The following is a 26888-nucleotide window of genomic DNA, read 5'->3' on the forward strand; positions in this document are numbered from 1 at the left end:
AAAACATGCTCTGTGCAGCTGACGCAGGACATACTCTGAAGGGAGCAAGCTTGTGTTCTGCCACTGGGTACCTGGATGGTGCTTCCACTCCCAGCAGGGCTTTTGTCTCGCACAGGCTTGAAATACTTGGAAGAGGGAAGGAGGGAGCAGTACAGTTGCTGCTTGGGGCTGTTTGTGTGGGAGAAAGCTACTACATCAGCTGGACTGACTACAACTTGCAAGGTGGTATTAGTCCTGTGTGTAGAATTTTATGGATGCATTCAGCTAATTTGGACTCCAGTAAGAATTGTAATAACCTTTTAAAAATTTGTCTCAACATACATAAAACTGGCAGCCAAGAAACTTGTAAAAATAGTTTGTCCTAGTCTTAGAGTTGAATCATTCAGGAATAAATTATCAGGTTGTAAATAATCTTAGATGTTCCTCTTGTTTCCTTTGCCTATTTCTGCTGTCAGTCAAGTGGCATGAAATACTTCTTAATTTTTTTTCCTTTGGAGTAATCTTGAAAATAAGCTCTATAGTTGGTGAGGGTTTTTTCCTCAACTTTGAGTTGTATTAAAGGGGAATAACAAAGCATTGAATCCCTGTAGTTGCATCTGTAGTGCACATCAGGTTTTTTGGAGCATGTTTAAAACCACCTCACCAACCAGCCTCTTAAAATCTTTAAATAATGCTAGGCTTCGTGTTCAGAAGACTTGAAAGTAGAGTGTGATCTGTCGCAGCAATTAGAAAGCAGAACCTCTGATCTGATGGAAGTCATTAGTTAAGCACTTGGGAGTTTGAAGTGTGGTGATAAATGAACTTCTGATGACTCTGCACCTGCAGTGTGTTTCTCTCAGTTTTAACAGTTCTTTGTGATGGTGGAAGCCATTTGAAAGCTGAAAAATGAAGGCTGACTTTTCACACCTAGTTATAGCTGTTTAAGTGAAGAAAGCACTACTCTTAAAACTGAGGGAAGGGGTAACCAGAAGCAGTTGGTTAAATTCCTTTTCCAAGGATAGTGCCTGCTTGATTTTAATAGGCTTTAGATGTGAAACAAACAAGAGTAAATGTTTTTCTCCACTTCATGTCTGCCTCATTCAAGGCAGATGTGAACTTTGTGTAAGGTGAAATCTGAAAATTTGTTCTGTTTACTGAAATTTTGATTTCCATCCAAAGATGTAAGCCAGTAGTTAAAAAAAACCAACCCAAACCCACACAAAAACAACCCAACCAACCAAAAAAACCCAACAACAAAACCCCTCACCAAACTGATAATTTGTTGTGTTGAGCTTTCCTAATTGAAGTGACTTAATAAGAAAGTAATCATAGTCCGTTGCCCTGTATTACCAGGTTACTTTTTGGTTTCAAGTGCCTGTATCTGTGATTTAACAGTTGCCAGCTAGTGAGCCTTGACCTGGATTTAACAAAATGGAGAGCACAGGTGCATAGCTGTGACTTGAAGTAACATCTTGTGTCTACTGATGACAGTTGAAGACTTCCAGTACAGTTTCGTGCACCGTATCTAGGAGCTGTATGTGCTAGTCACTTAAGTGTTGCAATCACATCCTTATTTGAAACCTCACTTTTAAAGCTACAGTGACCCACACTTCTGTGGTGATGCCTCTTTTTATGTCCTCTTCCTTCCTTTCAGCAGACTCGGGAGTCTTCTGTTGGAAAGGTAGAAATCTCAACTGTCATTAAACATTTACTTTTTGTTTACTTGCTCCTGCCTTTTAGCCTGAATCAGTTTCCTCTGGTATGGTAATTGTGCTAATGTTCCCTTCAGGCAGGGGAATTGCCTTCCCTCCCTTGTCTCCAGAGTGGGACTTGTGGCAAAACAGTTTCTGGTGATAAGGTGCTTGCAGACAACCCTTGGAATGGGCCTGACCTGGGCAAGGGATCACTTAACTTGCCCACAATGGGAACAGAGGTAAAATTGGGCTGTATCCATCCAGTGCAGCCCTATACTTAAAGAAATTATTGTAGATAACAAAGCACCAGCTGGAATCAGTGTGGGAGTTGCTCATAGTGAGGAACCAGCTTGAGTGTGATCAAAATAATTTCAAACGCCTGGTCATCTGAAATAAAGTTTTTATGTCTTTGGCCATGCTTCCCCCTTCAGTTGAGCTTAGTAGGCATCATACTAAACAAGTAGTAGGAGAATCATCTGACTCCAGCATGTGAAACAGTGGCAGTGCTTGGCAGAGGTGATTTAAATTATTTACCAAGCATTTATCTACTTGCAGACTCAAATTATGCTCTAATACTGAGGATTGTGGAGGCCTGATGTTGTTCCCAAGGGTGCTGCCTCTTCAAGCCCTTCCTCCCTACAGCAGGCAGGAGACCAGCGCTGGCCAAAGCCACATCATGTGTCAAGGGATGGTTAATGAAAGGCTTTGAACAAATGCCATTAGAGCCTTGCCTCTGAGGACACTGAGCACAGCTTGTACCACTCCCATGTGTATGAACTGTGTGTGATCCTGACTGCTGACAGGAGGCTGCTCATTGACTGCTGCAAAGAGCTTCAGTGCAGCTGCTATTTTTTTTTTTTCTTCTCCATCTTGTGTAAAATTTTTGCTTGAGGGAAGCCCTTGTTCGGGGTCAAACCCGGGATAGTCAAACACGTCAGCCCTGTTCTCATGCATTGCTGGTGCAAATACAGCCTCTGTGTGATCTGCTCTTGAGACATCACTCCTGTGCTGAAGAAGTCTCAGAATTTCAGGGAGCCTTTAGGAGCTTCTTTTTAGTGAGTCCAGAAATGCTGCTCATCGAGACAACCAGCAAGTGAAAATATTTTCCTAGCTGACGTCACTGCAGTGTAATTACCCCTGACAAGGCAGCAGTTTTCCTGTTGTCTGGTGTGGTTTTTAGCCGTGAAACTTTTCTTCTGATGCCCCAAAGTTAGATCAGTCTCTTTTATTTTTAGATATAGCTGAAGTTTCTATTGTCCTCTCTAAGGACTAGGAATTATAGTTGTTTGCCCCTGTTCTCTCCTGATTCACCTGTCGTGAAAGTTTGCAGGCAGTAAGCAGCTGTTGACTCCGTCTCACAAATTGTGTTCTTTGCACCTTTCTAATGATGGTGTAAAGAGCAGTCGGAGGCGGAAAAACCTTCTGCTAGGGGCACTGACTCAGTCTGCTGATGGAGAACAGTACGTGAAGTTCTCTGTCTACAGTGTGAATTTGTCACAGACTGCACTAAAAAATCCTTCTCTGCTCTTGACCCGGTCTACTGAAGTAACTCTCAAAGCTGTTTCTCGGGCAGTTCTTTGTCAAAATTCGCCTGAAGATGATTCAGCCCACCTACCTGTGACAGCCGTGCAGGCAGCAGCACCGTCACCGCGCTCCTCGCTTCAGGTCTAAGCTTTATTCTTACACTACGTTTAGCGTTAGCTGAGGCTCTCTGAGCCATGAAGCAGGCAAGGAGCAGAAGTTTCCCTCCTGTTGAGTGCGCTTGGTGGCTAAGCAAGAGTGTTTTCCATCCACCCTGGCTTGCACCTCCTTCATGACAGGGGATTGATGAAAAGCAGCATGTTGTCCTGAAGATTTTGGAGCCAGGAACTCCTTAAGGGAAAAAGTTTCCTGCAGAGCAGGACAACAGGGGTTAAGTGAACCATTTTTCTTCAGATGGCATTGCAGTAAGGGACAGGTTATCTGAGCAGCCCCTGACAGCTCTGAAGTCTAAACATGACTGTAAATGTTGCACTTGCCCCACTGCAGCAAGCACTTTGGAGAAGCGGGGCAGAGGGTTGTGCGCCTTCTGGATCTCACTCTTGAGTGACTTGCCAGTCACCCTGGGCAGTTCTCTTTGTCTTTGTCGCCAGTGCAGCCAAATATCTCAGTGTGGTTCCTACATCCCTCCCTTTTGTCTCCTCTGGAGAGAAGGTTGTGTGTGACAGCACCGCGTGACAGCTCCTGTGCTAAGCCTTGGATCTGTGCTAAAGGTTGGCTGCTCCCTAACTCTGAAAACAGGATTAATCCCCCTTGCATTATCGATTGGAATGCCCTTAGAATTTACCTTTCATAATTCTTAAACTAGTTCTAAGCTCCTGGATGCTAGACTGGTTTGTGAACGATTGTCCAGGCTTTCTCAGTGAGTCTGTGCTTCCCACTGTGCTGGGTTTGTTAACTGCATCTCACACAGTGGGGAGGAAACTGGTATGAATCTGGAAGTACCTGAGGTGACATATTCTAGTAAAAATTGTCTAGTATTAGTAGATCTAAAAGAAATTGGCAGAGAACCTTCCTGTAACTACTTTTTTAATGCAAAATTTTCCCCTGAGCTGTGTTCACTTTATATACCCCCAAAGTCCTCCATGCTCTCAGGATGTGTCCTTTCTTTCACATCCATACAATCCTCTCTCTATATATGTTATTAGCAAATGGAATACACACAGATGAATTTAGTTGCAAGGAGTGTAAGGCCTTAGAAACTTGAGAGGCAATGAAGCTCAAGCTTATCATGGCTGTCCTTTGTCTGCTCTTACCTTTTGCTTTTTGGATCTGGCTGTGATAATCAGATACAGGCAGAGATGGCTTTAGAAAGAATCACTGGCTGCTACAGTAGCCTGGCTTTCCACTTTTCTGTCTGTTCAGATGCCTTCACTGGCTGTGGAAAGTAATTTCGTGCTAGTCTGAGGTGGGAGAAGGAGGAATAAGTGCCTACTGAAAGCCAGGCAGTTGTTGGATATGACCACAGCTAGGAGTGAATTTGGCAATGACCATATAAACTTGCCTGTACTTCTAACATGCCTTTATTTCTAGAGTGTCCTGGAGCATTCATGTATTGTCCCAGTGTTCACTGTAGGTTCCAACCTGGATCCTGCTCTTGACCTCAGCCTGGCCTCCCAATGTGCTGAGATGTGATGGGCCTTGGCTTTGGAAACTTGAAGAAAAATGTGGCTTTGGATTTGCTCCTTCTAAAGAGATGTACATGCAGTATGTAGCTTTGTTTATTCATGTGGCTGTAGACTCATAAAGCACAAGAAAAAAATACTGAAACTATTTCTGCTCCAGTAAAGGAAGTTCATAGGCAAGGTATTCAGGTTCTGAATGGAGGGGGCTATGAAACATGAATGCTTCTACTCATTAATGTGTAGCCTTGTAAGAATAAATATTGCCAGGAACAAGAATAGGGTTGCTTTCTCATCTCATTTCCTCAGAGACTCTCTGGACTTTTCCTCTCTCTATGCCAGCACAGCAGCATGTTTATCTGAACACTGATGATGGTCATTTCCCTGAAGTTTTAACTTGGTGTTCTGTTTTGTTCTGCTTTGTTTAGTGGAAACATACTAATGGGTTTCAGTCTCTGACTCTTACTCATACAATTACAGGAGAATGTTTTACATCTTGGGAATCCCTGGAAACACATGTTTCTTTTCACAATGAACTTTTTTTGGTTTTGAATGCAAATAATGGATTGAAACTTCATTGTTGCCTCTCAGTCGGGAGCCCTTTGGCATGTGCAAGAAGCAGCTATTAATTTAGCCTTTCTGTGCTGATCAAACGTGTTTTCATGCTTTATAAGGCATCCTCAGTCTTCTCCTTTTGTGTAATATCATCTACTGCAGTTCCCCTTGCAGTGCCTTTCCGCATTTGTTACACAGAACCAAGATCTGCAGAATAGGTGATGTGAAAGTGTCACCTCTTTCAGAAGAGACAATGTAAAAGGCACTGGCAGGTCATTAACTTGCTGCTGCTGTCTACATCATTCGTTGTTTTTCAGCAAAATACTTGCAGTGTAGCACTTTCTTAAGGTCAGCATCCCTTATATATACCTCATAGCTGTCTGAATTGCTTAAGCATTAATTACTTGCAGAGTATTAGATACTTCCTCAGCAGGTGAAAAAACAAGGTGCACAGAAAAGAAGCCATTAATCTAGTGTGGCTGAACAGAAATGTGCAGTAAAGAGCATCTGCCCTTCTCTCTGTGAGCAGGCTTTTGCAGTACATCTTGTTTACCTACCCAGCTTCTGCAGGTTGGTTTAGATGGATTAAATGCCAGCGATGACATTGGCTTCAGGTTAACCTCATGTGCCCAGAGGCTTCAGTCACACAAGGTGGGAGTTATCAGTCTGTGGGTTTTTTTCCTGGCCTCCTTAACCTATCTATGATAAGCTTTCAAAGTTTAGGATGGAGAAATGAGTCTACAGCATGGCATGTAGACTTGGTCCTGTGCCCACCATGCTCCCTCACTGTTAGCAGTTCTGTCACATTGTTTACCCCTCTTCCTTAGATTGAAGTTGCCACGGGGTTCAGTGGAGCAGAAGGTGCTTCGATCTTGTTTTGCAAACTTTGTGTTTTTAAAAAGCTGTGTGAGATCTTTGCTTGCATAATAAAGTTGTGCTGGTGAGCAAGTGGAACTTCTCAAGAAGTTGGCAGGAGCAATTCTAAAGGACAGAGAACGGCTGGAGACATCTATCTATCTATCTATCTATCTATCTATCTATGTCTTGTCTATTTGTCCCCATCAAGCTTCATTACTAAGTGCTTCCATAGGTTTCTTCAACAGAAAGGAATATGTGGCCTTCAAATTGCAAGATTAATGAACAATGTGATAACTAAAGTGCCTGTCTTGTTCTGAAGCCAAGTTTCCCTGCACGATCCTTTTGAGGAAAGAAGACATAATACCTGTCCGGCCCTATAGTTTCTTTTGCTTCAAGTAGCTGTTGAAGTGTGGAGAGGGGTTGTGAGGCCATTAGTTTTACTCCATTCTATCCGAATTACCAAGTTTTCAAGCTTTGGCAGAATTGGGTCCCATGTGGTGAGGTCAGTTCTGGCTCAGCTTGGAAGGAATTTTGTCATGGAGTTAACTATAGCCTGGAAAATAGGTTGCCTCAAATCTGTTCACTAGTGATATATTTCTTCATTTGAGCCCTTAGAGGAAAAACACACTTCAGTGGAGACTCACCTTTATTACTAAAGTTCTTGCCCTAGAAAGGATGAAGTGTTTGGTTATTTTGCTGTACTTTTCCAGACTCCCTCTTCATGAAGCTTTGACACCTTTTGGTTTTCCTCTTTCTCCCCTTGTATAGAAAAGGAATGACTGAGGTTGAGTTTCACAAAAAAGAGTTAATTGGTTCGTTTTTCAAACAGCAAAAGCTGCTGTCTTTGTGCTTATTCAAATTTTATTTTTTTTTTTTAAATTTAAGTAAACTATAAAACTCAGATTTTATTCTAGTGTATGGAAGGAAGCACTGTTGAAGTATCAAGCTCTGTGAACTGAGGCATCTGACCCTGTGGTGCACCCAAAGTGAAATGAGTTTGTGATAGCACAGTAATCATACTGCATTTGAATGTGATTTAGACAAGGATTTTGAGGATTTAGAAATAGCTTTCTGTAGCAATGTTGATTGTGGAGATGTCTTTCAACACTGCTAAAGGATTGCATGTCAAACTGCTTTTGAAAGGTGTATCTGTGCTGCTAAGTATGGCACTCTGAATGAGGAAGCAGAAGCCTAGCAGTCTCATTTCAGGATCATTGTAGTTTCTTTCCTTTCTTGTCACCTACTGAAAACCCAGGTCCCGCTTCTCTTACTGAATTTCATGCTCAGGTTATAGGGACACAAATCATGGTTTTGCTGTTTTGGTCACTCATTTCAGGATTCCAAATGTTTTGCAGTCAGCTATTGGAAAAATAGATCAGCCCAGCAAACAGACCTGCAGTACCTTTGCTGTGTAGTCTGTAGTTGTGTAAATAGGGCCATTATGCCAGTAAGTGGCATATCCAGTTTCACATGGGAAGTTTATTTTAGATTATAGTTTTCTGCTCCAGTATATTATCCACAATGCCATCATCTCTCTCAACAGTGCCTTCTGGGTATGTTTTTCTGCTTTTGATGCTTCCGGCTGCATATAGATGTCTGTTTTCTTCCAATCTGCCCTACCTTACTGGGAGAGGTGTTATTTCTGATACCTGGATGCAATTCTGTTTTCTGTTAGCTTTCCCCCTCCTTTTTTTTTCATTGCTTCAGCAGTGGCAGTCCATGTAAACAATCCCTCAAAACAACTGTTCAATTACCGGAGCACTGTGATCACACTGTGACTTCCTCCAGTTGGAATACAAATATTTTTAGGGTGGTTTAAACCTCTTCTGTACTAGTTAGATGGGATTATTGTACTCTAAAACTGTTAAATCAAAACCTGTAAAGTCATTTGACTAAAGTCATGACCTGTCTGACAGCTGAGATCCTGATCCCCTGTGCCTCAGACCACGGCACTTTCTTCATACCGTTGCTTTTCTGAGCCATGTGAGGTCCGCAAATGAGCTTTTCATCTCAGCGCAGTAATTACTTTCTCAGGTGAACATCTTAGAAATTGACTAGAACCTCACAGAACAACCTTCACATGTGGGATTACCATTGCCTCTTTAGCTGATCTGCTAATCCTGTCACCATTCATCTCAAAGATCTTGGGATAATGACTAAACGTTAGTCTTTCCACTCACTAATAGAATCTGTGTATTGTGAAAGTTTGTGCAACACTAAAGCCATTGATCAGATGTCTGAGGCAAAAATGTGTGTTCTTTGCCAGCTATTTTAGACACCTTAAACCACATTCATGTGTTTAAGAGTTCCTAGCTCTTCTTGGCATTGTTTCAACGATTGAATCTTGATATTTTTATTAGTAATCTTTTAATAAGAAATTAAATGTAACCAGATTTGGCAAAATAAATAGTAACATGATGAAATTTGAGTCACTTGAATGTAAGAGGCTTTCTCTGATAATCTGCAGTCTTGAGATGACTGCTTTTGAGGAGAGAAGAAAAATCAGTAAAGTGGTTTCATTTACCTTGCACAGTCTTTTTGCTTTGCTTGCTTACTCCTCACCTGTTGTGATGCAAACAGCCTAAAGACTAAAAAGGATGTGGCTGTGGTACAAATGGTCTAACATGGAGGTAGAGGTTGTTTCACTGAGAACCAGTCCTCGTGTGAGAGGCAGGCTAATGAGAAGTTTTTGAACTTGGCCATCTTTTGAACCTAATCCAGTCTTACGGAATTACTTCTGAGCTGCATAATTTAGCAGCAGAACTGGAGAAGTCTTGAAGACCTTCCTCTCCTTTCTAGAGGAGCAGCTGAAAAGACTTCATCATACATGTCCTGCTTGTTTTGTCATATGTGTCCTCTGTGCTGATAGAAAAGGGCTTTGTGCTCATGCTTTATGCTCAGGACAGCTGAATATGCTGGCAACAGAAAGAGCACCGTGCTCATACAGACCAGTGACCCTGAAAGTCTTCAGAGCTTCCACGTTTCTCTTGTAACTAATATCAAGACATTGGACTTAAATTGAGCAGAAATTCCAGCCACTCACCTGAAGCAGAAGTGTTACTGGACTAACAAGAAGTTTAAAATGTTTTTCTTAGTTGGTAACAATTTTTCATGCTGTGTCTTCAGATTCTTCAGTCCTAAGAATCAAGTAAGCTTAAATCTCCTTTCTGGACCATCAGTCTAGAGAAACGTGAAGATGAGGCTTTGAACAGATAAAATACCAGCATGTGTACCCACTGAGGTATCTCTACACTGCAAGGAGAAGCAGTTGGGGTGTTGCTGGAACCAAAAGGAAAAAACACAAAAAGTCCTTATCCCCCAGACCTAGTAAAACACTTCAAAAGAACAAAAATCTCTGGCAGCAACCTTTTGGTAAGCAGGTTAATGAGGTTTTCAAATTGTGCCCACAGAAACTTAGAAGAAGGTGAACTGAAAGACAGCGAGGATGGAAAGCTAATAGATTTATCTGGAAATGCTACTGTTGAACAGAAATTGGGGTTACCAGGTGTTAATTTGCCAGCTATCTCACTTAATTTAGGAGAAGTGAGAAGGATGGGATTGTTGCTCACATCTTTTTCCTCAGTTCTTAAAAAAATTCTAATGAAAATAGGATAACATGGAAATGGGGTAAAATGCCTTCTGTAGCATCCTGTACTGACTGGGCATGCAAGAACTCTGGGAGTTTAGTGTTTTGTTGAAAAAGTTGAATGGCCAAACTGAAATATTAATACAGGAAGTAGAGCTGCTTCCCTGGATTGTGATATGTAAGCAACCTTTTCTGGAAGGTTGTGTGGAGAAAGCTGTTCAGAAGCATTATAAAAGCAAATTACTTTGTCCCACAAATGAAAACTGTATAGTCCCACATAACTGTTTTGTCAGCAGACTAATCTGTTAAGCTTGTGTTGTCCCCACTGTGAAAGGAGACTGCTCCCCTTTGCTGTCCCTTTGTACTCTCTCTCCAAGTGACAACTGCTCACTGGAGGAGGGTTGTCTTTTATTGCTTCTCTGCTCCTGTTGTGCTGTAGCTGGAGATGCCTAACCTTTAACAGCTCTGTTCCTGGGTGAAGAGTAAAACTGCACTGTTCCAGCAATACACATACACAAGTATTGCAAATAGGGTAATGACTCAGCCTTTCCCCTGAGACTTCACGGTGGAGAGAACGCAACAGAGCCACAGACTAGAAGTGCTTAGAATTTCCCATCCTTAAATCAGGCGTGCTTGTAATTAAACAAGAGCTGAAAGATGAATCAACAGACAAAAATGCAGAACTGCTCGTGATTGTTGGAGGTACAAGGGATGGCAGGAATAGTAAGAGGACTGCAGTAATCTTTTGGAGACATACCAGGCTCAGCGTTTACAGACACAGATCCAGTGCCAGAGACATCAAGCTTTCTAGAACAGAAGAGATGCCAAAAGCCCTGTTTGGGTTAGAGGATACTGAAGGGAGAGCCTCAGGGGTAATGAATCCTTGCCCAGTGAGCATAACCTCAGTCCCCACTGTAACCTTGGTGCTTGGATGAGACGCTTCAATTTCTGAAACTCTGAAATACCAGGCGAGCTTTCAGGGGTTTGAATTTTGCTCGTGGTAGACAGTGGATTTTGCTAATGCTTTTGGAGAAGGAATAGTGTTCATCTCCTTGTTTAGCATTAGAGGGAGCAGACATGCTTCATGGAAGACATAAAAGGCAGGAAACAAATGTGAATGTGTGATGGTGTCTGACCTCATTCTGCAGCTCAGGAGAGGCTGGACCTAGTCAACTGCTAATCAGCTGCAAGCTGGGAGAGAGTTACCGGAGGCTGGAAGATTCTTCTAGGAATCAGAATGCTAAATAGATCAAAGAAAATTTATTGCAGACAGGAGCATTTCTGTTTGATTGCTTCTGTGTTGATGGGGTTTGATGTGAGGTGGCCCACTGTGTCTTAGTTTTGCTCCCAATTTGGTCACTTATTGCCAGTGTAATTCAGTTGGAGGTGATGCTGTATTGGTTTCTGTGGAGTGGGTATACTGGAGTGAAATGGCTAAACTTGTTTCATGTCAGCTACCAAATAACCATTAACTTGGAGTCCTAGATAAAGCCTGTCTGGAACAAAGCATTTTTGTGTGATATGTCATGAAGAGAACTCTGTCCTTTCTAGTGATCTAGTCCCCTGAACTTCATCCAGTTCCACCCACAAGGAAAAGGAGGGGGGTGGAGGGAAAAAAGGGGGTTTAATGCCTTCTGAAGGTGTACATGTCAGCTGAAGATTATTTAGTAAACTCTTTTGAAGTCTTCATCACTAACCTGCCTCATGGCATTGTGTCAGAAAACAACACTGTTGAGTCTGAACACTAGGCAAATACTCTGGAGTAATCCTTTAGGAGACCTGTCTGGCAGGTGCCCTGTGGAGGTACTGAATTTAAAAGCGGTGTCCAGTGCAAGAGGCCAAGTACCAATCCAAACTCAACTGCATGTGGGTGAAAGCTCTCCTGCCAGTTTTACTTTCTGGTTTTGAGCTCATGCACACACCCTCCTGTTTCCCAGCCCTTGTGGCCTGCCTTTTAGCCAGGACACCTCAGTGAAAGACCTTCCCGCTAGAAATCTTTTGGTAGAGAGTAAAGGAAAGCTGAGTGATGACAAACACTAGTGAGCAGAGCTAGTTGAACAAGTCAGGCGCTTTTTTTTGCTGCTGAACCAGGCTTTAATTGTCTGAAAATACCAAATGGTTGTTAAGCAGTGCAGGGAATTGAGGAAATAGATGTCTGACTCCAGTGTTTCCAGGGTATAGCCCTAGAAGAGCCTTCAAGAGCAAATACTAATTTCATCTGAAAAGTCATCTGGAAGGGAATTTGGTGATCAAGGTGAAAAATTGTTCCATTTTCCCCTTTTTGGTGAAAAATAATCTCATGTTCCATAGCTATAAAGAGAACAAACAGCATTGAGCTCAGTTGCATGGTTTTCCAGCGATTGGCTGGAAGGGAAAAAAATGACTCCTCAGAAAGCAAGTACGGTATAAAATGAGTGTACATAGTTCTATGTATAGCATCATGATGGGTTTTCTTGCAATTTACCTATTCATCAAGTGTAAATAGATGGCTGTAGTAAAATCTCTGTGGAATAAACCCCAGGCAGTTTGCAAACAGCCGGAGCTTCTAGCTCCTGGCTGAACTGAAGACTCTTAAGTGTGAAACGCACTGTGAAAACATTTTTGCCAGTGAAATGTGTGTTGTTCTGGTGGGAAGAAGGGTACTGAGAAATTGCTTCTTGGCAGTTCAGAGAGTGTAGGTGTCCGGTCCCCGCACAGTTTGCCAGCAATGCCTGCAAAGCTTTGCCTGCTGTGAAATAGTTTGCTGTGTAGGTACATGAAACCCTTTAGGTGTTCTGTGCTGCAACACCGAATGTTCCACGTAACCTGGCACGTGCCTGTAGATCAAAATACAGGAAACTAAATCTTGTGCTTTAAGTGTATATACTGAGTACAGCAAAGCACTAGAGAGTGTTACCACGTTCAGGAGGACTGAGGACATGCAGAAAGCAAGTTGGAGGGTTCAGTGTCAGTGTTCATACATTATTTTATGTTGTCCTACTGCAGGTGTCTGAAACCAATACCTGAAGTTATAGAAAGCAATCGATTAAAATCGTGTTCTGTGAGTGTGTTTCAACTAAAACCAGTTGAATGTTTTGAGGTTAGAAAAGCTGGTGTCAGTTAAGGAGAAAAATGAATTTGTGGTGAAAGAGTTGCAGTCGGGAAGATGAGGCTTCTGCCTGGCTCTGCAGCATGTGACTCTGAAAGTCACAAAATCCTTGTGTTGCAGTTTCCTATTCTCGGTGCAGGGGTAGTAGCCTTTTTGGAGACACAGTAACATCTTTACAATTAATTAAACCTTTTAATACCTTACATCCAAGATCTCAGGTGGAAATTCTGCTGCTCCACTCTGGAAATGGTTGCCAAAGTCAGCACAGCCTTTTAGGTATCTCAAGAGGCTTATTTAATTTTACTTGTGTTAAGAATTTAAATGTAAAACAAACAAGTCCCAGTAAAACTGGGGGGGAGTCTTTGGGCATGCACATGTTCTTTCCAGCACTGCAGTGACCTCGTCTATAAATGACAGTGGCTTTTGAGGTGCTAACTCAGCCTTGGCTCCTTTTTTGATCTACAAATAAATAACATTTAAGGTCCTAAAGATGCTTGTAAATAAGTTTATTTACAGTTCAACTCTGTTACTCTTTTTCTACAACACATCTATTTCCTAGGTGCTTTAAAGGACTTTATATAGTACAGTTGTCACTGAGGATGGGAAATGTCACTTAGGGTGGAAATTGATAGCAATAAAATGACTGTGTTCATGTAGATTCACTTGAGTGCCATCTTCCATTTCTGACATGTCACTTAATTTGGACCAGTCCTAACCTGTGTAGGTGGGTTACCACCAGCACATACTCATTATAGCTGTCATGTTGGATTTTCTTGGTGGGGCTATTATTTGAGGGAGGTGTCTCTGCAGAGAGGAGGAGGAGATAATTCCTGATCCTCTTTTCACCCTTCCTTTTTCCTCATTACTCCCCCTTTCCTGTGTTGTGTGTCTGTCATGTGTTGTTTGGGATAAGAATAAGATTATTTTAATTTGAGAGATTGGGGTAGGGTGTGCTTTGTCTAGACAAGATACTTGTGGAAGCAGCAGTGTAAACTCTAGGATTCAGCAGGCTACCCTTTCAGCTTTATGCTCTGTTCCTGTATCCTTCTGATCTGTTTGACATGAAATACTTAGAGGCATAGGAAGCTAAGTTTCCCATCTGCCAAACGGGATTGAGCTTGCAATAGCCATACCTACCTATTTAACAGCAAGGGTTGTGTTTCTTCAGGGTCTGTAAAGCATTTAAAGGTCATTGAACTGAAGGCCATATAAATGCAGCTGTTGCCAAGATGAATCAACTTGTGCTCCAGGAACAATCAGTTCATTCGGGACCTCTGAAACTAAGATTTTTCTTACAAGTTTTGAATCACAGAAAATACTGGTAGGGGGTGGGGAAAAAATGCAGAGGTTCATGAGGGAGGCATGGAGTTTTCTCACAACTTCATTTCTTAATTGTTTTTGCCTCTCTGCTTGCAGATTCTCACAAACACAAAGATAAACACAAAGACCGAGAACACCGGCACAAAGAGCACAAGAAGGACAAGGAAAAAGACCGGGAAAAGTCCAAGCACAGTAATAGGTGAGGAAAAAGCTGATGAAGTCCTCATAGGTTAAAACACCATTGCACATGGAGCCTTACAGGAATTGCTCTGATGATACATGAGGATGGAACTGCTGCCTTTTCAGTGTGGTTTATATGAGTGTAGGTGCTTTAATCCTGACTTTTGGCACTGCATGCGTTTGCATATGGGTAGCTGAAGCTGTGCGTCTTGCAGATGTGAGCCAATACCAATATCCAAAAGACTGTTGTAGCTTAGAGTTATTCCAGGCATTGAAAACTAGTGTAACCCTGACTTCAGGAAGGTTGATCAGTTTTGTTTATAATCTTTTTGTGTGTGTGATTCCAATTGTTTGTCAGAAACTTCGATCTCTCAGGAATGTTGGTGTAAACCCCACTGATGTAGCTCTGGTGAACCTGATGACGCTACTCAGCCTCCTAATAACTGGAAGTAGCTGGAAAGATTATTGCCCACAATGATGGTGATATTCTTGGCCAGCTACCACAGTAGCTGGATATCTCAACCCTATGAGGCAGTGTTAGGAACTTCTGCTGGGTTAGATGTTGAATCTGAAAGGATTGCATGCTGTCATCTGATGTGATTGATGTGACTTTGCTGCCACAATGTGGGGAAGGTGTTTCATGCCTGTCACCTGCTGTATCATCTACACTCCACATAAACACTTATTTACTGTGATGACCAGTAGCTCTGGAGGTGGTAGTGAATTCCACAGTTCTAGCCTAGGCTGTGAGATACAAGAACCAGGATATGCAGGTCTGTCCATGGTGATTTGGTGTGACGGGGTAGGGCCAAGTATGTCGCACACAGGATGTTACTCCAAAAAGCTTTCCTAGTTGTAACTCCTGCTGTGCAAGTGCCAAGGGGCATACCTTGACAATGAAACTTGCCTAAAACAGTCCCTGCAGGGTAAGCTTCTGTTGTGACACTTGGAGAATGGAGGAGAGTGATTATGCTTATGCAATAACACAGTCTAAAACTGAGTAATAAAAGCTCATGTTAACAGTGATTTCTATTAAAAAGAGGCATGGAAAGAAGGAGGGATTCTATGCCGAGCAGTGGGTTTGTTTTATTGGGGTCACACTTAGTAGATTTTTGTGACCTTTTGGGTAGTTACACAACCTTACTGTTCCCTAATACATTTCTTATTTTTATTTTGAAAGTAAATGCTCATACATCTACACTGCCTTGATTTCTGATTGTCATGTTTTTGACATCCAAGCAGGCACCCCAAAACTGACTCTCTTACGTTTCCAAACACTCTCCTGCAGCCGTCCATCCTTTTGTAAGAAGCTGTGTAAGCGCTGTCTTTAAATTTTCAGGATTCATTAATGATTTGGCTGTGTTTGTGTAGGAGTTGGAAGTGGTCAGTGTATTTTTAACTGGAAGAACTAATTATGGCTTGTAGCTTGAAGCTGCACACTACTGATTGTGTAAAAAATGAATACCAAAACAATGGGAAGGAGATAAGAATGGCTAATATGTTTTGTGAGGCCTAGCTCATGAGATGTCATCGTGCTGTGCTTTATCTTGGAGTAATTCCTTCCTCCCTGCAGTGATGCTTTGAAATCCCTGTATGAAAGGCACGTTTTCTTGGCACTGTGCCTAAAGCCTTCCAGTCACTTCAATTATCTGTTAAGTTTTCATTTGTCCTTTGAGCACAATATCCTGTAACTCTTGAGTCCCACTTGGGATACACCTACGTGGATGGTGTGACTGAGTGCAAATGTGCAGGGCTTTTGTTGAAGGTGTGTTTTGAGTAGCAATTGTGTAATCATAGAATGGTTTGAGTTGGAAGGGTCCTTGAAGGTCACCTAGTTCCAATCCCCCTGCCATGGGCAGGGACACCACCTACTAGACCTGGCTGTCAACACTTCCAGGCTTGGAGCTTACACCGCTTGTTTGGGCAACCTGTTCCAGTGCCTCAGCGCCTTCATGGTGAAGAATTTCTTCCTTCTCCTGCTTTGAAGCCATTGCTGCCCCTCATCCTTGTCCCCTCATCCCCTGCTTCTGTAAAAAATGTCTCTCCAGCTATCTCTAATACTGCTCTGCTTCTCCACAAGGTGGGACTTCACTTTCCTAAGCTCAGTCCACAGCTTGTGAAAGTTTTCCGTAGTGTGTTTTCTGCCGTTCAAAGCTGATACTTCAAAAATGAATGTATAACTAAGCTGTAGCGTGAGATCTGGTCTTGAAGGTGGTAGTGAGGGAAGATCTCTCTGGTGCTCTGGTTGGATCTCTCCTCTGGTAGTGATCTAAACCCTTCTCTGTCCAGTTCATGCTCAGGGTACATGGCTGCTCACTGTGTAAAGCCAGCTGACTTCTAAGGCAAACATTTTAGAAGTAACTGACCTTGTAATTGACATTTAAGCATTTCTGCCCCAAATTCTTTAATTTGGCTGTTATCCCCCTAATTGCATAAACATAAGTTTTCTGTGAGGATTAGGGTTTTTTTAGGTAGCTATTGTCTTGTGACAGAGATAGCCCAGCAGTTCACAACGTGGAGGTGGAACAGTGGTGGAATTGCTTAGAGGGGAGCTGCTGGAAGGACCTGAATGGAACACGTGCTTGTGCGCAGGCGACTGCCAAATGTTCATGTGGAAGGTGTGAATCCAAGGGTGGCAGAAGCCAGAAGAGAAGGACTGAAGCAAGCTGAGTTTCAGTTTGGTCTCCATTACTACAGTCACTGTACCAAAACACTTCCCTGAACAGAGCCAAAATGAATAAGAAGCTTGAATTTTAGAACTGACTATGTGACTGTCTGGTGTCCGTCACTGTCATACTGCCAAGCCGATGTGGTGCACTGGGTGTTTGATCACCATTTTTAATAGCCTTTAATTTGACCAGCAGTGGGAAGGAAGTGAATTGCTTTGTGGGGAAATATTAGAGTATATCCACTTTTAGAGGGGCTCTTAGCCATGATACAAGACGACAAAAATTCTTCTTGGGGAAGGAAGAGTCAGGGCTCCGTGTTTGCCTGTGCTTCATTAGTTCAAAAATCTTGGCTTAGCCCTTTATTACAGAGCCATTGAAAGGCCTGGTTCTAGGTCCAGTTTATTTTGATACTTGATTGTAGTTTTTCATTGCTGAAAGATTCTTCATTCATCATGTGGATGCAAATGGAGGCAGTGCGTTGTTGGCTGTACCCCCTGAAGAGGGATCCTTATTTTTCAAGTCATCCACTACTTAGGCAAAGGGTTTTCCTGGCACTGAGCTGGTAAATGTCCATCTTCTTTGGCATCAGCCAGTGGTGCCTGAGAGGAACATGAAGGGTGTTACATTTTTAGAGTTTTAGCAGGTGAGTTCTCAACTCATGGAAACTCTTTGCTTGGAAGATTTTCAGATAGGTTAGAAAACAGTTTCCAAGTTTTTGATGTGTGCAGCTAAGGAAACTTTCTCACCATGACACACTTACCTTGCTTTTGGCAACAAAATCCCCTACCCAGGGGGGTTTTTGCCCCTCTGTCTGTTTCGCCACTTTCTTTCCAAAAGCAGTTACTTTTCCCTGTTGTTCAAATGGCATCTTCACCTTGGAGGGACACCTCAAGTGTTTGGGGTTTTTTTGCATAATATCTGCTAGGTAGCATACTGCTGACAACAGCTGGGCACCAGCAAGTTTGCAGTGCTTGTCTTTTTGTAAAAGAAAAATCCCTCCTGTAAGTTTGACAGCAATTTAAGCCCTTTGCAGCAAGACCAAGTGGTGAGCCTCTTGGGTACTACAAGCAATTTGTATGGTCACTCCTGTTGTAAAGTATTCACTGGGTGGAAAGTTTTGTTTTTACAAACAGAGTTGACAAAGTAGCCATTCCAAAACGTCCACACTGGTGTCACCATGTTACTGTTTCTATACTGTGTCCATCCAGCACCTCCCATCTGTAGCAGAAGCATCAGCTGAACTCAACTGTAGAGGACTGCAGCAGAAGCACGAGGACTGTGACAGCAATTTTGATGAGGACTATGTGTCCACAGAGGAACTTTGCAGGAAAAACCTCCCTTTTTGTCCTAAAGTTTCTCCTTCAGCAATGAAAAATGAGTGGAAAATAGTTACTATTCCATTAGAAATTAAACAGAAAAAGAATTCCAGTGTGGGATTTTTCCAGTGGTTTTTTACCTGTATGGGGAATTTTTAAAGCACTTGATTAAAAACTTGTGACCTGTTGCTAAAACTGAAAAGGAATCCTTTAGAGAAGTTCACCTTAGATTAATAGAACTGCACATAAATCTTGGGAAGAATCTGTTGTGTGTTGCAGGAAAGCTGCTGTCTTATTGCAAAAGATGTGCTGTATCTTTGGTAATTCTCAAAGAGGTTGAATGGTGCTTTAGCAGAAGTTGGTGGTGGTGTAGCATGAGTTTGTACCTCCGTGTGATGTTGTAGAGAGTGTGGGAAGAGACCCCTGATTGCATTCATTGGTCAGTGTGCACACTTGAGAGCATTGTCTGCTGCTGTTGGAGGCAGAGCGTTTTTATGTCTGTCTGTAATAGCTTGGCAATTTGATTTCCTGCCCTGTGCTTTAAAAAAAGGCTTTGAAGATAAAACCTGCATCGGGAAGACAGAATTCCAGTGCAAGAGAATAAATGTTTCCTGTACCCAGACTTTGAAGGATCCAAACTGCCAAGATAAGTCTCAGAAATACCCAAAATAGATAATTATGATTTTGTGTGGCAGAAGTGTGTGGAGTATAGAACTTCTTAATTTTGCTTCTTGCTTTCCTCCTCTCCCACTCACAAGATGACACTTTTGTGTCTTAACCACTCATTTACAGCTGTAGTAAACTGGGAGAGAACATTTGTATGCCTCAGTCTCTATCACCCCTCAAGGACAAAATGCAAAGCCCACTGAAGAAAGATCCATATCAAAGAACAAATCCACATCCCTATCAAGCAAATCTCTACCAAGCAAAGTTCCTTTTTCCAGCCCTTTTCTTCCTAATCCCCAAAAGAAAATCTAACACACACCCATTAAGTGCAACTGTCAGTGGTTAAAAAAAATAAACAAATCTGAGGTGGCAATAGGTTTCTGGTCTGTGGGAGATGAGTGTTTCAAACAAGGAGACCATGTCAAATAATGAAATCATGGGCCCTTTGAAGCCAGGGCTTGTTGGAGATAGGGTTAGAAGCGCTCACAGGAACAAGTGTCTTTCTGCCAGGTGTCTTGGGCTTTGTGCGTGGAGTGTGGGCTGCCAGTAGACTGCGGAGTGCAGAAATGGCTGTGACAGGGAATGGGAGTAAAGAGGCTGCTGCTGCAGCACTGATCTGTGTTGTCAATGTGACAAGCAGCTGAGCCGCGGGAAGAAAAATCTTCTGTCAGATTGCATATTTCCTCCATTTGCTGAATCTCTTCTGATCACAGCTTGAGATGAGGAGAAGCATGGAACACATAAGGGATTTATAGACCCGATCTTCCCTGGCATCCTCTGAGTTTTATAGTTTTGCTAGGAAAAACACAGATTCCAGGCATTTGCTAGTCGTGAATCAGGATCAATTTCAGTTCAGGCTTCTTTCATACCTCCTGATTTATTATGTGATCCTAAACTGTGAAGGATTGTGTGTACTGAGGGGCATAAAGAGGCAGGGATACCAGACATGGCAGGGGGAAATCAATTTCTTCATAATTTCAACATGCCCTGCTCCCTAGTGTGGGTGGTTTTGTTCTCTTTCTCCATTTGAGTTCACCTTGATCAGCTCTTTCTCATGTGACACTCACTGCCTTGCAGTAGTAACAATTTTTGCTTTTCCTTTGGTAGCCTGATTCTCACACATCCATAGAAGGTGCTTGCTAAACCTGATCCTCCTTTCAATGAATATAGTTCTATTTTCTAATATTTTTATCAGCTGTTGATGAGTCAAGCTTTGTATCTTGTTCCTCTTGCTGAAGACTTGATCTATATTATCTGTGAAAACTGGTGAAAGGACACCTTTTAACTCTGGGAGAAGCGGTTTCAGGTTGTGTGGTTTTTTTTTCCCCCTTGTATCTCTGAAATCCCAGCAGAACCATTGAGGCTCACGTGTTCGCTCCCTGCAATACCATATGATAAACCTCTAGCAGCGAGCATAAAATACTGCAAGCCAGCTGAAAACTTGTCCTTTGCTGGTGTGCCTTCTGTTTCTGAAAGGCTTCCTGCACAGTCAGCCGTTCCTTGCTATGCCTTAGCCTGAATCTGTTGATGGTTTTCCATTAATACTGTCTTACGTCAAAGGAGACATGGGCAGCCTAACCTATGCTCCATCCCCATTGTGTTTTAGATTTCACTAAAATCACAGCTCGCTGTTATTTTACGCTTCAGCTACACCGCCGCAGCTCCCGAGGAGGCAAGCAAAGCTCTGCTTGCAGCAGGCGCTGGTGCCTGCTAGTAGCAGATTCCCAGTCACGACCTAATTGCAGCTGAGAATATGAGAGAGAGGAAATAAGAGACACTTTAGATAAGGCATCCTTCCCAGCTTGTGATTGTGAAGCTGGAATGGAAAGGGCCTGGGAAGGGATTATTAACGTCCATAAATGGCACCTGAAGAATGCGGTGTTAAATTACTGCGAAGCTGTGGTGGTTTGAAGGGGGAAGCTGCGATCTGCACATCTGCCGTGCTTTGGAAACACTTTCCACTTGTGACTTCCCCATGTGATCGCACCCTGAGCAGCTGCTGCCAGGTGCCTGTTCCCCCGTCCTCTCCTCCCCTCCCGCTGTCCTCCTGCAGACATCCTCGCTGGGAGATAACAGCCATGCTTTCAAGGGAAATGGCTGCTACTCTTGCATTTGCTGCTTCATGTGCTTCAGTCTGAGCTTTCCAAGGCTTCCAGATGCCCTTGTTTCACACTAACACCCTAAATGAGAGGCACTGAACAAGACAGCAAAAAGGTTGGAGTGCTTTAGGAGATGCATTTCTCCTCAGCTGGCATTGTCTGAGCTAAGGTAGTACCATGATCTGTCTCTAAGATGATGTAATCCCTGGACCCGTCTGTATTCATACGGTGTCCTGCTGTACTTTACTACCTTTAAAAACCAAACAGTGCAGGTTGCCAGCTTTGAGTACCTTGGAGTGCTTTTGCAGTGGTTCGTCTATAATGGTCTTATTTTGTCAGCAAGGCTGAATATTTCCAAAACAGATCATTGGCAACTGTGCTGTGAGCCAGTTGCCTTCTTTTTAGGGCTAACCTGCACTGAAGCTTCCCTCTGTCTTACAGGGGTTTAGCTGCCCAAATTCAGTGACTTCAAGCTGGCCTTGTTGGCAGAGGGTTATGTGCAGGAAGGGTAACAGAGGATCCAGTGCTCCAAGAAGTGAATTCGGGACAAAATTGTCTGGGTGTATGCATTCTTGAGAGCTTGTTGTTTGGCTTCTTCAAAGAAGAGTGACTTTCGGTTTTGAATCAACCAGTAAGACAGACTTATGATCTTTAAATTGTTCCAAGTGCTTCCTAATAACAGCTTTGGTGTTGTCTGGAAATAGCTTTCTGATGGAAGGCTGAAAGTCCTTCTTCAGGGTAAGGATGGCATCCTGTCATCTTCTCTTTTGAGATTAGTGTGGTGGTTCAATTGCATTCCCCCTGAGGCTCGCTAAGTATCTTAGCCAGATGAAAGACCAAAGCAGCTCAGCTTGCCCGCTGAGGTTAGTATCTGAGCAACTTGCTTTGCTGGTGGAGCAAAACAAAAAGTTACTCTTGTCAGGATTGTTGCACAAGGCCTTTGTTATTGGCATGTTTCCAAGTGAGCTTTTCTGGGAGATGGAGATTTCAGGCCCTCTTAGGGAAGAGAGGCACATGCCTTCATCTTTGCATGTGTCAGAAAATTTTGGACTGAGTTGTGGAAACCAGAGCTGTAGTCCAGTACCTGGAAACACACAAGGCTGACAAGCAGCCTGCTTGCAAAGCAGGGAAAGAGATTTATGCTCTTTCTTTACACTGGAGTCAGTAGCACATGAAATTAGTTTTTTATCTGGGGAATTTCTTCCAGTCACACCCCAGCAGCATGCAGGACCTCAGGGCCTAGCTACCAATACTGTTGTTTTGAAAATGAAGCTGCAGAGTGAAACTGGAGACAGTTTCCCTGAGTTATCTGAGCCCACATTGCTTTGGTGAGAAGTTTATTGCTCGCTACAGAGCAAAGGGGAAAGATAGTGTTGTGATGCAAAACATGTAAGAAACACAACATCTAAGACTGAGGTAGGAATCTAGACTTCTTGATTCTGACTGCAGTGCTGAAAAGCTTGAGCTTTAGATTGTGTAACAGCTTTTCACTGATGGCAACTTAGTCTTCTGAGAGGTACGTCATCTGAGCTTCTGCTTAAGCAAGCCTGAGGTTCTAAGCACTTTTTTAATTCCAGATGTAGCCTGTAAGCATTCAACACAGAGAAATTTGTCACTGCTTCTCTAGGCTAATAGGATTTTCTGCTGTTTTCAGTAGTCACTTTGCAGCTGTAGATTGTTCCCTATTAATTTGCTTTTAGTCTTTTTTGTATGTCCCAGGGCTCCCAGTTGCATACTGAAAGCTAGTGCAAATGTGTACAGTCCCTTTGAAAACTGAAACTTCTTTTCCTTTGCCATTCCAAACTCCCAAACAACAGACACAGCCATGAACTTTACCTTAGAGATCGACTGCAGTGTGTACTATGCTTAGAGATGCAAATTGTTGTCTGAGTAAAACATGTTATTTCAGGTAGGATTTAAATAGCAAATAAGAACGAGTCGGAAAATAGACACAAGCAGACTTGCAGAGAACAAAATGGGTCTGAGCCTTGTGTGCTTGTTCATTTTGGATTTTCCTGTATGATGATAAACCTTTGTAACTGTAAAACTCCAGTTGCTGGCAAATGTTATCTGTCCAAAGCATACAGAAAACAGCACAAGATACAATCAGTTTCCAGACCTTCCTACGGTATGTGTGAGGTTGTGCTTTCAGTCAGTGAATCTAATTGAGTAAATGAGAGTAAAGTAAGCGTCTTGAGTCTGGGATACTGATGAATAAACCGAGTAGAGAGACTTGGATGTCAAATCTGAGCAGGAGTAGCAGACACCTTGCGGGTTTCTGAGATCCAGTGTCAGGGCGTTCTGTGTATGTACTCGCGTGTCCTGATCACACTGTACACAACACGATCTGCTGGGTAAGAATAGTCTGCAGTTGTTAAATCTTCCCTCATGGGTAACATGTGGTGCTGGGTGTCTTTATCTACAAGAATTTCTAGAGTGCCATTTGCCTTTTCATGTGCAATACTCCTTTGCAGCTTTATATGTGGTATAAAGAGGCTGCTGGAGTGATAAAATGAAACTGCCTTCTCTTTTTGCTGATCTCTTCTAATGCAACATGAATCTACTGATTTCCTCCAGAGATGGATTTTTCATGCTTTAGCTGCTTGGGCTTGTGAGGCTACTGTGCATTTATGGGAGTGTATGCTACTCTGAGCTTGAATAATTTAGGCCTTTTGCAGGTTCAGGTCCATTCGTGCTAGTGTTACGTGAGGCTCTGAAACTCTCCATGCTGAACTTACTCTGCAGCTCTCCAGCTGGGTGTGGGCTGCTGTATTTGTTACTCTAGTTGCCTTCCTCTTAATCACACAAGCTTTATAGGAGCAGGTTAATCTGCTGCTTGCTTTGTGGCCATCAAACATACAACCCTTTTGCAATCCGTGTTTTATAGCAGAAAAGAAACTTGAAACATATGTTGTTCTTAAAAGTCATGCTCTTACCTGGCGTTCCCAGCTTGCCATTTTTCAGGGTTGTGTTCCCCCAGATAGGTTTGGGCTTGCACTTGAGTGTTGAAATACCTGGAATAAAGAGGCTGCTTATTTCCAGTAAAGCCTTGCATTGCATTGTGTAGGAGAAGCAGAGTGCATCTCAGAGAGCAGTACTGACGGGAGTCAAATGCTAAGGAAGGAGGAGTGTGAACTGCTGGGATGAGGAATGCAGCTTAAATGGTTCCTAGCAGTGCCCAGTAGAAGAGGGCCTGATTTTCAGGCTCTTCGGCATTTTAAAGCCCGGAGTGACCTCAGGGGGCCCATACAACTTCTAAGTGTGTATTGAAGGCCTGTCAATTGGACAGTCTTGATGCTTGGCTATCCACAACAGTGCTGCAAATCCTTGTAACCTCTTCTTGTAGCCTCTCTTGTCTCTTGAGAGCGTTTCCTCACTTTCTGGCTCTTGAGGGTCAAGTCATTCCATGAGATAACTCATTTTCATTTCAAAACAGACATGTGCCTCTCTGGTTGATGAGAAAAACTTGGAAATGTGATCCAAATGTCTCAGAAATCAGAAAGGGGAGGAAACAGTTTTTAAAGGTTGCTTCTTTCTTTCGCCCCCCCCTCTTTCTCCTTGGGGACATTTTTTTCCCCCTCTATTCTGACTAAAGAATTTTGGGTCTAGAACTCTCAATGCTGTTACCTGCAGCAGCAGGTTCTGCATGGTTGCAGACCAGATTCTCACTTGGAAACACCTTTGAATTCCTGCCCTGCATGGCAGGGTCATCTCAGCCAAGCAGAGCTGGGGTGGCCGTGGCGGTGAGGCACAGTTAAAGAAAGTGCTCTGGCTGAGGACTGCAGCACTATTCCTGCCTTTTCTGTTTGACTTTGCATAAACACAAGGACACTGCATATCCTGTTTGCTCCGGTTTTCCCATCTGTTTGGGAATAATAGAGATCAGCGGTTTTCTCTTTAAGTTCCAGTGATGAGAGCTGCTACAATGACAAACTGTTGTCTGAGCAAAAGCTGACAGGGGCTCTGACAGACTCGCGGCTCTATTCCAGTGACCTTTTGCATGGACTAGGAAAAAAAGGAAAAGCAAAGCCAGTGGGAATTCAGCCTAAAGTGTTGAGCTTTAAGTGTAGCAGCTGTGGATTTCCTCAGCAATCCAGGCTGATGGGGTTTTCCTGAATTAGAGAGCTTGGTTTTGTGGTATCTTCCTCCTCAGCAGAATGGATGCCTTGTGACAGGAGACTATGGTGGATATTCCTGTTAAGGTGATCCCTTATTTTGTAGGAATTGCAGTCATCCAAATCTGTGACTTTTTATTGCTGGAAGTTACCTGTATTAGTCAAATCTCCTTCTGTTCCCCTCTGCAAACATACTCTCCTGTCTTGCAGTGAGCACAAAGATTCCTCGGAAAAGAAACACAAAGACAAGGAGAAAACAAAACACAAAGATGGCAGCTCAGAGAAACACAAAGACAAACACAAAGATAAAGACAAGGAGAAGAGAAAGGAAGAGAAGGTAAGTATCTCCTGGAGGAGAAACAAAAAAAGGTGGTTCTGGCTTCTAACTACTAAATGGTACAAACTCAGTGGGTTGGGTGTAGCTTATACTTCCAAGTTCTAATCGACCTGGAAACAATTATCCCAGTGCTAACCCAAAGTCTAGGTCTGTGGAGTGCTTGATTTTTACCTTGTCAGGGCTTTATCTGCAGGTATTGTGAATGGAAACAAATACACAGGGGAGCTGTGTCCATTGGCTCCACATTTTCTCCCTTGATACTTTTCACTTCGCCAAGCTTAGATTCAGAGACAAGGGAGAAAAATCAATCAGGTCACGTTCATTCTGTGCAAGAGCAAACTATTCACTTAACTCCAATCTATTGAAGAAATTGGAGGGCCAGCAAATGCTGAATTCAGTAAGTACAGAAAATGTTGCCTTCTTGTCTGTCACCAAGGTCTACAAGGGATGAAGATACAGTCACAACGCCCTTTGTCTCCTTCTGCACGTTAAATATCTTTACTGCGTGTCATGTAAGGTGCTGTGAGCAGTGCTAATCAGCTCTGACTTTCTGTGTTTTCCAGATGAAATCATCTTCTGGTGATATAAAAATAAAGAAGGAAAAGGAAAATGGCTTTTCCAGGTAAGAAACCAGATCTGTGATCTGAAAGATAAAAGTAACAGCTTGACTTTTCTTAGGTCTTGGGAAAAAAAGGTAAGGCTTTTGCCTCCATCAGACAGTGTATTGTTCTCAATTACAGGAACTGGCAGTTGATCTACTTACCTAGTAACTGGAGATGGGAGCTGTTGAATACTTGGTATCTGCCTGCACATGCTGCCTTTGTCCAAGCATTAAGTAGTTGAATTCTGTTGAGAACAGATTGAACTATGGAAACATTTGTAACTGGAGTTGAAAGCTGTTGTAAAATGGTACTTCAACCCTGCAGGCAGTCTTCTGGAGACAGAACCTTGTAAAGACAGTCCAGATTGCCTGAGTGTCTGCTCTAAGTGACTACAGCTTAAAGCCTTTGCAGAGGAGTGATGAGTAAGGAGGATGCTTGTGTAAAATCAGAAATACCTTCAAAAAAATACCTGGATGCCCTTCCTGCTCTATAAATTTCTGCTAATAATAGGGCCTCATTCACTCACATGTTGGATCAGTCATCAATAAGCAATCTTACTAAAAACCTGAAGTGAGCAATTGCTGGAAAAGTACTTTTTCTTAATCAGCTCAGATCTCTTGTGATGTTTAAAATCCAGCCATTGGTTATTTTGCAGGTCTGTGG

At 42.7% G+C, this 26888-nt stretch overlaps 1 protein-coding gene across 1 annotated transcript in view; it reads left to right on the forward strand.

Moving 5' to 3' along the window:
* The window catches only part of TOP1 (DNA topoisomerase I), a 66459-nt gene that overhangs the window by 15481 nt on the left and 24090 nt on the right, over positions 1-26888 (forward strand). Inside the window, exons 3-5 of the mRNA XM_009908652.2 lie at positions 14338-14440; positions 25497-25623; positions 26187-26245. Of these exons, the coding sequence (XP_009906954.1) occupies positions 14338-14440; positions 25497-25623; positions 26187-26245 (289 nt within the window). The remainder of the gene's footprint in view (positions 1-14337; positions 14441-25496; positions 25624-26186; positions 26246-26888) is intronic.

This window comes from Dryobates pubescens, chromosome 26, assembly GCF_014839835.1.
Source record: "Dryobates pubescens isolate bDryPub1 chromosome 26, bDryPub1.pri, whole genome shotgun sequence".
NCBI classification, from domain to species: Eukaryota; Metazoa; Chordata; class Aves; order Piciformes; family Picidae; genus Dryobates; species Dryobates pubescens.